Source organism: Balaenoptera physalus, assembly GCF_965194825.1.
Source record: "Balaenoptera physalus genome assembly, chromosome: 9".
Taxonomy (NCBI): Eukaryota; Metazoa; Chordata; class Mammalia; order Artiodactyla; family Balaenopteridae; genus Balaenoptera; species Balaenoptera physalus.
The window spans coordinates 38,677,792-38,691,160 of record NC_138888.1 but is presented as its reverse complement, the minus strand read 5'-3'; the positions used below and the strand labels follow the sequence as shown (position 1 = coordinate 38,691,160).

General features: G+C 37.1%; 1 protein-coding gene across 14 annotated transcripts in view; it reads right to left on the bottom strand.

Annotated features, from left to right (window-relative positions):
* The window catches only part of TRDN (triadin), a 376,317-nt gene that overhangs the window by 287,226 nt on the left and 75,722 nt on the right, over positions 1-13,369 (bottom strand). For all 14 annotated transcript variants that reach the window (XR_014267283.1, XR_014267284.1, XM_082474630.1 and 11 more), the window contains exons 3-4: positions 1,094-1,258; positions 2-34 (exon numbers count right to left, since the gene is read on the bottom strand). Coding sequence is in view for 12 of the 14 variants with exons in the window: in XM_082474630.1 (XP_082330756.1) it covers positions 2-34; positions 1,094-1,258 (198 nt within the window). In the remaining 2 variants the exon portion in view is untranslated. The remainder of the gene's footprint in view (position 1; positions 35-1,093; positions 1,259-13,369) is intronic.

Sequence of the window (13,369 nt, the reverse complement as noted above, 5' to 3'; positions counted from 1 at the left end):
CCTTTTTTTTTCAAGGGAGGCTCCTCTACTTCTCCTAAACCAAGGCAAAAACAGTAAATTAGAAAAACTTTCAGCAGAGCATAATATTGCCTCTCTATTTTCCCATTTTCTTTCATTCATTTTTAAAAAACCATCTATTAGTTTTGATAATAGTAGTCCATATCTTACTTTGCCTTCCAAATTCCAATTTTTAAGTATACACTTTGCCTATGTACATTTATTTGAGATAGTTTCACTTTTATGAGTTCAATAAAATTGTGGCAGTGATCCAAATTATACATTATAGTTCGTATATCATGTTCATTTCAGTCCTCTATTGTTCATCTCGACCTCTCACAGGAGCCAAAAAATACAAATTCAGACAAAGTCATAGAAAGGACTAAAATAATAAGAGCTTTCCTGGTAGTCAAGGCTGAATATGTAATTTCTGATGAGTAAGGCTGATCTTAAAAATGCCATCTAAAAAAGCAGAATCACAATGCTTTGTTCTTTTCACGTCCACTCAACAGCAGTTTACATGTGGTTTAAGTTTGTTATTTCCTTTTGATCATCAATACATTCTAGAGAGTAAATAGGTTAGTTGCATAATGGTTGTGGCATTTAGAATGTGTCCCTGCGTTCTACACCTCCATTTGATTCAATTAAATAACTTTCATTGTGATTTTAGTAGGATTGCTTTCTCTATTTGACTGTAAATATGAATTATATGTATAACATATTTATACGTATATTTAGTTTTCAAACTTGGGAAATAGCAGCCATTTTTTGTTCCCAAAGAAGCATATAAATGTGAGTTTCTATTGTGGTTCTGTAGGATTGTATAATAAGTCCCTCTCTACTATATTGCTACTCTAATGTAGCATTTAATTTTGACATCTTTGCCATAATGGCAGATAAGCTATAAGATGAAAGCCATATAGAGACCAACTTACTGAGTTTGGCAGCCTGTTGATAGGCTATTTGCACTCTGAAGTGTATTCATTTTGGTTTAGCCTGACCCAAGTGCTCATTTGTGCTTAAACTTAAGCAAACTATTGTAATGCGTATCAATCATCGGTCCCAGCAGTTAGATATATCTCTATGCTCTTTGTACCTTTATCAGTATCCTTGTCTCCATCATCATTATCTTCTTCATCACCCTCAGACGAGATGATGTCAGACAACAAAGAAAAGAAGCCATAGACCCAGTCCGTGGTTTCCTCCACAGCGTCATGTACAAGTTTTAGAGGATCTGAGCCCATCTTGGAAATAGAGCTTGCTAAAAGTAATTAAAAACAAAGAGAAGTTTTGTAATTATTCCCAAAGAAACTAAGAAAAGCTGCTTTTCCTGATTTCTTCTTTTAACACATTTGAGTTACTTCTAGTAACTTCAATGGATAGAATTAGGAAAAACTGAAGTCTGTAAATCTTCCCTTTCTTATATCCTAGGAGATATAAACTGTTTGTGAAATAAAAGATTAAATAATAAAAATGCAAGCAAGAAAAAAGACATATTAGGGATTTCCAACATGTTGTTATTCTCATTCAAGTTACATGAAAGTTGCTCTGAAGGGTTAAGGGTAGCCTTTAAGATCTGATTGAAGAGGTGATATATCTAGAAATATGGTCTAAGTTACACCTGATTTTTCATCAATCTGTAATTAAATTTTTAGATTTATGTTTTCCTTAATTTTAAAAACTAAAATTTTTAAATTTTAGGGATTCTTCTCCCTTTGACATCTTAAGGGACTAGAATTATATCAACATATTATACTTTCTAAGGGTTAAGTATGCCAAAATTAGGTTTTTACTCTGACTGAGATAGGAAGTCATTGGAATGTCTGAGCAGAGGAAAAAGTGATTTGATTTATGTAACTTCATTCGCCATGTTGAGGATTGAAAGAATGCCTGGTTGGAAACAGGGAGATCAGTAAGGAGCCAAATGAAATAATTCATAATCCAAGGGAAAGAAGATGGTGATTTCTATACGGGTGGTACCAGTTTGTGTGGTGAGGTGTGATCAGATTCTGAGTGTATCTAAAAGATAGAATTAATGTATAGACTGACAGTGTGGCTGTTGGATGTGAGAGAAACAGAGGGGTATGGAATAACTTCAAGGTTTTTGGTTTGAGAAACTGGAAGGATGAAAATACCATTTACTGAAATGGGGAGGACTGGAGAGAAACAGGGTATGTTGCGCAGAATATTTAAGTAGCTGAGTTTTAAACTTGTTAAACTTGAGTTGTCTATTAGACCTCTATGTGGAGATGTAGACATCTGTATAGCTCAATATGTTCTACAAAAATGAAGTTCTAGCTGAAGACGGAAACTTGGAAATTCAGTAAAGAATAGGAAGCATTCAAAGCTATGACACTGAATGTGATCACTAAGGGGTGGACCTAGGAACACTCCAACATTTACAAGACAGTGAGATAAGTCAGAGAGATGAGGAAGAACCAGCAATGGATTCTGAGGAGAGAAGAGAGACAGACAGAGACAAAGAGACACAGAGGGATATTAACTGAGAGGCAGAAAAAAAAAAGAGTATAATGTACTAGATATCAAGTCAAGAAATTGTTTCTGTGAGGATAAAGTGAGCAGCTGGCAAATGTTGCTGATAGGTCAAGAAAGATGAAGACTGAGAATAGAGCTTTAGATTTAATGATGAGGATGTCACTGGTGACCTTCAAAGGGCAATTTCAGTGAAATACATTCAAGACTAAATGGGAAGAATTTAGAGGTAGTAAGTATATTTTACTGTAAAGTAAATGACAGATTGGGCAATAGTTGAAGGACTAGAATCATAGTGGGGTTTCCATTGCTTATGTTGTTCAAGTGGGAAGAATGTTCCATTTTTATGCTGATGGGTAAGATGCCATAGAGAGGGACAAATAATATTAGAGATGAGATTTCTGGGGAAATTTTTAATTTCGGAGGATTCACAATCCATCACAAGGATGCCAAGTTACAACTGGTCTCAGGGAAACCTACCTCCATGATTCAGTGACAACATAACTTTACTCTTTGGAACTTATTTCACTGCATTCTGGAGAGTGTCATGTGAGCAAGATATGGTAGTCTGAAAGGTGAGATTAAACCTTAGAGAAAGGAAATGAAGTGGAATTTTATAATTGCATTTGAGGATTTTAAAAGAATTATATGTAAGGAACTGGACTGTACTGGTACCATTAAAGGCATTTTTAGCACTAGTATATTTTATATCTAATGGAAGAGTATTGCAAATGGGATTTTTATGATCTGAATAGATTGAGACCATTTCCCCATTCCTCTTCTTTCTAAGTGTTCACTGAGAAACTTAACAATAAAATCCAACAAATTAGATATCAGTTTAATTATCCTTATGCTTAAATGCACTATATATACACTTTGCAGACATGTATATTGCCTGGTTCTAAAATAGTCAAACCAGGTTATTGTCATGAAAAAAATATTTTGCTATCTTGAGACCAGCTTCTGATTTTCAGTCACATGGAAAACAACTTTAAAAACATATATACATATGGATATAGATATATCTTTAAAAAGATAGTAGTCCTCAAGTTAATTCTTATTCCTTCTCTCAGACATCACATCCAAATTATAATAGTGGGGATAATATTATACAATGCAACTAAACCTTTCATAGATGTTTTCTTTTTTAATCGTACTTTTCTACCTTTCACGTTTCCATGAGTTAAATTACATACATTAAAATGCGGATCATCATAAAAATGGTAGTAGCTAACACTTTTAGGGTGTATATTACCTGCCAGGTACCATCCTAAGAACCTTATGTATACTAACTCACTTTTTCCTTTCAAAAACCCAATGAGGTAGACATCTCTATTTTAAATATAATAAAACTGAGACAGAGGGAATTTAAATAAAATACCTAAGGCTGCATAGCTAGTAAGTAATGGAGCCAGATTTTGCACCATCCAGAGTATGACTCAACTACTATGCAATCTGCAATCAAAAAACAAACAAACAAGGCTTCCCTGGTGGCGCAGTGGTTGAGAATCTGCCTGCCAATGCAGGGGACACGGGTTCGAGCCCTGGTCTGGGAAGATCCCACATGCTGCGGAGCAACTGGGTCCGTGAGCCACAACTACTGAGCCTGCGCGTCTGGAGCCTGTGCCCCGCAACAAGAGAGGCCACGACAGTGAAAGGCCCGCGCACCGCAATGAAGAGTGGCCCCCGCTTGACACAACTAGAGAAAGCCCTTGCACAGAAACGAAGATCCAACACAGCCAAAAATAAATAAATTAATTAAAAACAAACAAAAAAACACTAAAACTTAAAACAAACAAACAAACAAAACCATGAATTCACAATTGGTTCTGTAGTAAGATGTTGGATGAGAGATTCTGGGAGGGCTTTTCTTGCTGTTAAAAGGGGGAACAAGGACTTTGCTGCATGAGAATATAAAGCCTGGAACTGCTATAGCATCTTATAACCACGAGGACTGACTCACCGAGGAAGGCAAAGGCTAAAAATGAAAGAACTTGAGTCAAGTGCAGCTCTCCTACCTAGTGCTGAACCGCGCCATATTGAAGCCAGAGACAAAAGGAAAAATCAGTAACAATACTTTTGTCTTTATTTTAAACTTTGATATTTTGTTCATCCCAGATTGTTGCATTAGTTTTTAAATGTTAGGGATTGTATTAAAATATTATGTATCTTAACTACTGAGTTTTTTGGAGCCTCTTAAATTTGGCACTCAGGGTGAGTGCTTTATTCACCTCACTGAGTCTTAGTGCTCACCCCACCTAAATGCTGTGTGATGTTAAGAAGATTAACTTTCGCCATGTCTGTAAATTTCTTTGACATCCCTGCTTTTCCAAAGTCACTATTCTAAACTAAGAGTTCAACCCCTTATGCCTGTTATCTCTATATTCAGCCTTCTCAGACCTCAATTTATAATATGCCCAGTTCTGGCAAACAGTATTATACACTGTGATACAAAACCAAAGTACTCTGTGCTTCAGTTTGCTGGACTGTAAAACAACAGTAAGAGTAACAATACTTACAAGGTTGTCATCAGTATTAATGAGATAATACATTCAAGTCACATAGTACAGTGTCTGGTAATTAATAAACGTCAATGTGGAGAAACATGCAAGATTGGCTTTGAATCTTTTTTTTTTTTTATGTATGTATGTATTTATTTATTTATGGCTGCGTTGGGTCTTCGTTGTTGTGCGTGGCCTTTCCCTAGTTGCGATGAGCGGGGGCCACTCTTCATTGTGGTGCACGGGCCTCTCACTGCGGTGGCCTCTCTTGTTGCAGAGCACGAGCTCTAGGTGCGCGGGCTTCAGCAGTTGGGGCACGTGGGCTCTAGAGCACAGGCTCAGTAGATGTGGCACACGGGCTTAGTTGCTCCACGGCATGTGGGATCCTCCCGGACCAGGGATCGAACCCGTGTCCCCTGCATTGACAGGCGGATTCTCAACCACTGTGCCAGCAGGGAAGCCCCACTTTGAATCTTGAATGACCCAGAGGCTCTTTCCAGTTTGCTAGCTGGGGCCGGAGGCTACCCCACCCCTCAGCAGCAGGCTCTGTGTATGATCTCACCTTTTCTCAAGGTCTCCAAATGCTGCACAACTGTCATTTCCAGTAACCCCTTGGGTGTTTGGGACCTTAGTTCTTACTGCATGGTATCCATTCCCAAAGGAGTTACCTCCCAACTATAAGGCTGCCCTCTTGCATTCCTTAACAAAGGAAAGAGCAACTCAGAGGTGAAACTCTAGACTGCCCCATATGTATCTATCTGAGCCACTCCACAGGACAGCCAGAGAATAGGGGTCCCAGGCATCTTCTGACCCTTCTGCCCACGAGCCTCTGCCAAATGGTACTTATTGAGCTTCACTCAACCTCATTGTACATAAATTTCTTGGTGTAAAGCACCTAAAGCAGAGTAAAGGATATGGTAAATGTTAGGTAATTATTAATTCAGTCTTCAGAATCATTTAATTCAAACTTATGGTAGTGCTCTATCAATGTAGGCTGCGATAAATATTACCCTTAGTCACTGCGTCCTCACAGGCAACATTGGCAGGGTCTGTGAAATCCAAACACTGCTTTCATAAGGCCTCATGAAACAACTAGTGCTTGCCCCTTACCTCGCAGAAAATATTCACATCTAAATATTTGGATCTAAACTGAGCTAAGGATTTTTTTTAAGTGTCATAAATGCTACCTAAGTTAGAAAAAATTCGACTTGTATATATGTTGATGTGTGTATCTTACACGGTGGTACTCAATATGGAGTTGACTAAAAATATAAAACTCTTCTTTCAAGACAATTAGTTTGCATCTATTGTATGCAATATCCTATCTTAAGTGTAATATAATTAACATAATACTGCCATTTTTGGGCTTGCTATCTAGATGTTTCTAATTTTGATATGTGAGGGATGCTGTTTCAGAATGTATAGTAGTGATTTTCCAGACCTAAATTACTATTTTAAGTGACTAGCTTCTCCTTCCTGTTGCACGTAAGTGTTTGAATACTTTGGTTTCTGTTGGTGAAATTTTGATCAAGTTAAGAAAAATATTAGCAAATTATGCATCATTTAATATGCTCTGAGTTACATGACAATTCTTGCTTGAAGTACTGTGATATTACTTAGTCTTTGTTCAGGGTAAACAGAACTCCTTAGAACTTTACCAGTGCTAAACAGAGCTACAGATATGTTTTCCCATCCCCATGCCCTCCACCATGAGGGGAGGAAGGGATATGCAGGTAAGAAAAATGAGACAAAAGACAAAAAAAATCAAATGATTTGAAAACAATGGTTGTCTCCACTATGTTTGTCTCCATTATGTTAGTAAGTTTCTTGTATGCAGCAATGTAGCTGAGAGAATACAAATTCTTATTAAACAGTTTAGACTTGAGATTTGGCATCATTCATAACAGTCAACTATTTCCTAAGGATATAAGGTTGAAATACTGATTTAATTTAGTTTATTTTTAACGAGGACACATTTAAAACAAAAAGCACTCACAGTGAATTTAATAGCCCTCTGAATCTTTGTGCCCCGGAGTCTCAAGCATTGATAATGCTAGGCACAGATATTTAAGAAATAACAAACAAAAATATGTACTTTTACATCTACTATAAAGGTCAATGTCTTCATCAAAGTGATGTTTACTCAAGACATTGTACTGTAAAGTGTTTTAGGTCCAGTCTGAAGTCACTTCCAATTTCTCATAGGTTAGACCAATTGCCTTGAACATACTTGTCTGAACTCAGTGATGTCAGAACTGTCATCTTTAATTGTTATCATCCCAGTGGAGAGCCTTTCAATCTTAGAGTCTCTTCTATGCCTTTTTTCTCCCACAAGAGAAAGCTTTATTGTTTTCATACTCTCTATTTCATTTCAAATTGAAGGTAATGCCAGTACAAGAGAAATAGGAAGTAACACATCCAAGGAAGTCAAGAATTCAAGAAATGTTTGATGCAGCAACATTATTCCTCCATATTTGACCTCTAAGCTGTATTTACATCCTTCCAATTGAAGTTCGTAAAAGGCACACTAATTGGAATTACAAAATCTTCCCATTATTTTCTCTTGAAAAATTCACAAGATAGCTGTATGTTTGTAAGATTGCTTCAGTTCCAGAGACAACACCTGCTATTTTGGTATCTGATAAGTCACTTTCGTTGTAACCAGAATAGTGAAAAATTGTGGCCCTAAAACAGCTTTTCTAAAAAACTTTTCCACCCAAGAAATATTTTGAGAGGCTCATTTTTTAATAGCCTCTCTTTAAAACCACTTATAGTAGCCCTTTAAAATAATTTACAGTAAAGAGTTAATAGGAGTGGACCTGGCTAACTGATAGAGATTTGGGAGAAGCAAAGGTAAAAATAATAATGAAATGGAGTGGAGGCCAATGAAAATTAAATTCAACTGCTGTAGTACATGCTTTCCATTAAATAACTTTATATGCAGTGTGTAATGTTATTTCAAGGATTCTCGCATGGACAAAAATATGAAATTTAATCTATGTTGCAAAATTTCTTTGAAATTGAATATATAGGTTAAAATGATTTTTATATTTATTTAATTTACATTGTGTGATTTAGCAAGAAATATAAATATTAGGTCGGTTCATTTCAGACCAGATAATTCAGTCATGAGTAATTTGTGAGATGCTTCTATAGGGCATCTTTCAGATGCTTCTGTAGAGAAAACAGTATGATGAAATCTCATTTTGCTATGTTTAAATGCCTTCTTTTACAAATGAGTGAGTACCAGGATATTGCCATACTCAATAACAGATGTTATATTTTAAAAGTATAAAAACTTAAAAAAAGTTGTATGTAATCACCTGCCCTGAATTACATAAATGATTTAACTTCAAAATCAAGTGTCTCTGCATAGATTTTCCTTCCACTAGATTTTTAACATAGACCATATACAGAGGTTGAAATTCCCTGTAACCTTTTATCCTTACCCTCAGTGAACACTCCTCAGAATATGGCAAAATAAAAAGCTGGATTCATAAAATTCCCATGGTACCTCTAATATTCATCACACTATGAAAGATTTTTACTTATGTCTGTGGTGTTGGGGCCTGAAGACAAAAGAAGAGGCACTCAGGAAGAAAACATGGGCGAAAAGTAGAGGAAGCAGTGGAATCTGGAGCCTGTGAGGGCTGAGAGAACGCACTGGAAACTGCATCAGTCCTACGACCTCCAAACTTCCCTCTTCAAAGAGGAGAATCTGTCACCCTTCTCATGGAGCTAAATATGTACCTAGGCCAGGAGTGAAGAAGCCAAAGGAAGCTCTGGCAGGTGCTGGGGTCGCTGCAGGAGCAGCTGCTGTCCCATGTCAACAAGGTGAGTTAAGGGATCACTGACACCAGGCGTGTGCAACTGCACCTGGTCCCCTGCAATGACCTCCCTGGTCCTGCTTGCCTCTGCCTCTCAAATCTCTCACACAATGATCCTTCTGGCTCACACAAACCCACAACTATGGAGGGGAGGGAATTCTAGAAAACATGGTTTTATCCTAGCCAAAATGACACAATACAAATCCACCACACCTAGCTTCAATAGTTATCATTTTACCCGTTTTATTTATATTTCTTCTCTCCCACATTTATCTTTTCTTTTTTCTAGCTTAGTAAATATTTTAAAGCAAATCCTAGATACTTAAATTCTTAATCCCAGATCGATAAATACTTCAACATGCATGTCTGTTCCATAATTTGTTTGATAGCTTCTTGTTTGAGGCACAAAAAAATGTCCAAAGTAAGTTTTGTACCTTTTGCCAAGTATGGAATCAGCCACTTCTTGAAGGAATCGCAGCTCCTTTTATTGGGAAATGGTATTTTGAGACTAAAATTTGGTCAGCAGGGGTGCTCATTGAGTTGGATTTGGCCAAGAAATATGCAATTTCAAAGTCATGTGTTTACACTGATATTTCCAAATAAAATCTGGAATTTTCACCCACCATTTTTGCTATTAAACTCACATTTCTTCTCTTCTGTTGAAAATCTGATTTCTTAATGATATCAACTTAATTAATTACTTCATTTTTTTCTACAGTATACCAATAACAATTTCAAATAAAATGACAGCAATACTACTAATAACCATAAAAGCAGTGAACGGAGTTTTAGATCTCTTTTCATTCCTTTTCCTCCTTGAACTATATCACACTAAGGACAGAGAGTCAGAATTGTATGTTTTAAAGTTATTTAAAGTAATTATTTTCTCTGGTTATGCAAATAACTTGATATAGATTTAGCTTCATTTGCTTCAGTGCGTTTTCAAATTTTAGTGATTATTTAAAATTTTTAAAATTATAAAATGACATTTACAAGTTCCCTAGGTCAAAACCATTTAAGAGCACATATTAAGAAAAGTTTTGGGTTTCCCTGGTGGCGTGTGGTTAAGAATCTGCCTGCCAATGCAGGAGACACGGGTTCGAGCCCTAGTCCAGGAAGATCCCACATGCCGCGGAGCAGCTAAGCCCGTGCGCCACAACTACTGAGCCTGCACTCCAGAGCCGGCGAGTCACAACTCCTGAAGCCCACACACCTAGAGCCTGTGCTCTGCAACAAGAGAAGCCACTGCAACGAGAAGCTCGCGCAAGGCAGTGAAGAGTAGCCCCCGCTCGCCGCAACTAGAGAAAGCCCACGTGCAGCAACGAAGTCCCAACGCAGCCAAAAATAAATAAATAAAATAAATATATGAAAAAAAAAGGGCAATATAAAATTTAAAAAAAGAAAGAAAAGTTTTGTTGCTATCCTAATCCCTTGCTATACTGTCCTCTTCTTTTGACAGCTACCTAATTTTGTTAATTTTGGCTTATACTTTCATTATTTCATATATTTATTTCATATACATATTTATATTTAAAGGAAGACATCTAAAATTTTAAATAGGGGAATAATAAAATGAGATTTGCCATTTACAGTAATCTGGCCACAGAATGAGAAAGGAGGCAGAGGCAAGATTAGAGGCAAAGAGAAAATATATGGCTAGTGTAACAATTTTGGGGAAACCAAGGCAAGAGTTCTAGAGACAAGGTACAGAGTATAGAACAGAATCAACAGATGTTTGGAAAGTAGAATGAGTTCTTTTTGATCACTGAACGTTCATGGGTAGTGGGGAAAGAGGAAAGTATGTGAGGAGTCCTACTTTTCTGACTTAAGAAACTGGAAATTGGATTGGTAATCTAGGAGGCCGACCTGGAAAGAAATATTGGGTTGGCCAAAAAGTTCGTTTGGGTTTTCATACAAGTGGAAAAACCCAAACGAACTTTTTGGCCAACCCAATATAACCAGCTCAGTTAGGAATTTTGAGTTTGATGTTCCAACTGAATGTCTTAACGCAGTTAGGAAAATGGAGAGAGATTAGGGTTAAAGATGTGGACTGGGAAGTCATTATGTGTGAAAGTCAGTTATAAGCAAACTTCTAGGCGAGTAGGTCAATTAAGGGGAAAATAAAAATGCTGATGAGCTGATTTTTTTTCAAAATAAAATAGCTTACTGACTCCCATGGTGGGAAAAATGCATTTTCCTAAAACTTACCTTGCATGCTTTAACTGTTTCGAACTGTGTCACTGTTTTTAGCCTCTAAATCTAACTATCTGGCCATTTTAGAGAAGGGTTGATCCTGTTATTAGATTGAGAGGCATATATTAAAGATAAGCAGGCTAAATATGATGGCAGCTTACTCATCACTTGTATGGGCAACACAAAGTCATCGCAGCTAAAGCAATGGAACAAGGTGATATTGTCTAACAGGGGCAAGAAGCTCATGGTGTCAAAGAAGAGTTATAAAAGTCATAAGAGGACAGGATTTTAATAAGCAAGTGCCAGTCAACAGTTCTAGTGCTGAAAAGTTTAACCAAGACGAAGATGTTAAGTATGCAATTTGTTCTTTTGTTCATTTGTTCAAGTTTTTTCATTAAGAAGTCAAGTGTGTATTTGAGACACTTCAGCAGAGTGATAGAATAGTGTCAGATTGTCTCTTAGAGGGGCTTGGCTAGAGGGATAGAAACAAAAAGGTTTGTAGCTAAATAGAGATATAGGGAGGTGAGGGAAATTTGCTGGTTTTTCCAAGTTAGAAAACACATAAACATGTAGAAAGGAAGGAGGGAATAGAGGGGAGGTTGTGAAGATACAGGAAGGAGTCACATTGAAAGCATACCTTCACGAGGCCCTTTCCTCTCATACACACCCAGACACACATATTTCTTTAACAGTGATAAGCCCTTTTATAAAACAAGATCTTCCTGAAGCAATAACTTGTACTTCTCTGTTAAATTAACTAAACAAGGAGGCCATTAGACTGAGGTGACTCTAATACCTTAGCAGCCTTTGACAGCAAACAAAACCTAAGCCTTGGGCTTCCCTGGTGGCGCAGTGGTTGAGAATCTGCCTGCTAATGCAGGGGACACGGGTTCGAGCCCTGGTCTGGGAAGATCCCACATGCCACGGAGCAACTAGGCCCGTGAGCCACAACTACTGAGCCTGCGCGCCTGGAGCCTGTGCTCCGCAACGAGAGAGATGGTGAGAGGCCCGCGCACCACGATGAAGAGTGGCCTCCACTTGCCACAATTAGAGAAAGCCCTCGCACAGAAACGAAGACCCAACACAGCCAAAAATAAAATAAATAAATAAATTAATTAAAAAAACAAAACAAAACACCTAAGCCTTTAAGCTCCTCAAGGTTAAGAAATCAAACCTATGGACAACAAGTCACAAAGAGCCAGCTAGCCTTTCCCAAATAAGGCAAACACTTAAGCTGTAGCCAATCACATGATTTCCTTGCTTTGCTTCCGCCTCTCCACTGTAAAAGTTTTTCCTGAACTCCTGTCAGCAGAGTGCTCCTAACCATTTTGGGTTTGGTGCTGCCCGATACAAATCAATTTTTGCTTATATTCTTAAAATTTTGAATATGCCTCCGTTTATCTTTTAACATCCCAGATAAACATAGATGCCCAAAACATTGTCATTTTCTCTTTCTCTCCCTTTCTCTCTCCATCTCTCTTATCATCTTCTTCCCCTCTCTCTCCTACCTCTGATCTCTGGATACTGCCCATATTAGATTGCAATGATCATGCTTCTCCATCCATTAGTGAGAATCATGCAAAAAATAAAATAAAATGAAGGGTGAACACAAAGCTCTTGAAATGCATCAGATTCTAAAAGATAAAACCCATTTGAATTACAATTTTGAAAAAAATAAAATACTTGCAGATGTTAGATATTTAGATGAATTTAAAGCAAAAGAAAACTAGGATCCTGATTTAAAAGCAGTTTTGGTGAGCTAATTGTTTTATTGACTGCACAAGGAAATGACTGTCACTTTTCTAATCTACATTTGAATAGTCATAGTGTAGCTCCAATCCTTGCCATTCAACATCTGAGGCATGAGCCTTTTCCTTCTGACTTTTAACATTTTCTCAATTGAAATTTTCCCATACTCATCTTTACTATTAACTAACTTCAGTATTTTAGAAATGTGCACTTGTGTGGAACCCTAATGAAATTAAACACAAGCATCTTTAGTTTTAATTGTGTGATTATTTCAATATTTAACAGTTTCAAAATATGTTTCTAAGTTGTCCTTTGCTGTTCCTCAACTGCTAGTTTTTGAGGCAATAAGAAGCATTAATGCAAATAAATGTACATTTCACCTCTCTTTCTCAATACGACCCCAATCAACCAATTTTTTGCTGGCAAAATTGAATATTTCCAGATAGCTGGAGCTAGACCCATGTCAAATAAAGGGCATTTTACATTCTGAAACAAAAATCACAAACAACTTTTGGCTTCTTTTATTCATGTCAAGCATCTATATAAAAATTGAAGAGTCTTACTATAATTTTATTAATAATCATGGTATGGATGTTATTATATTAATTG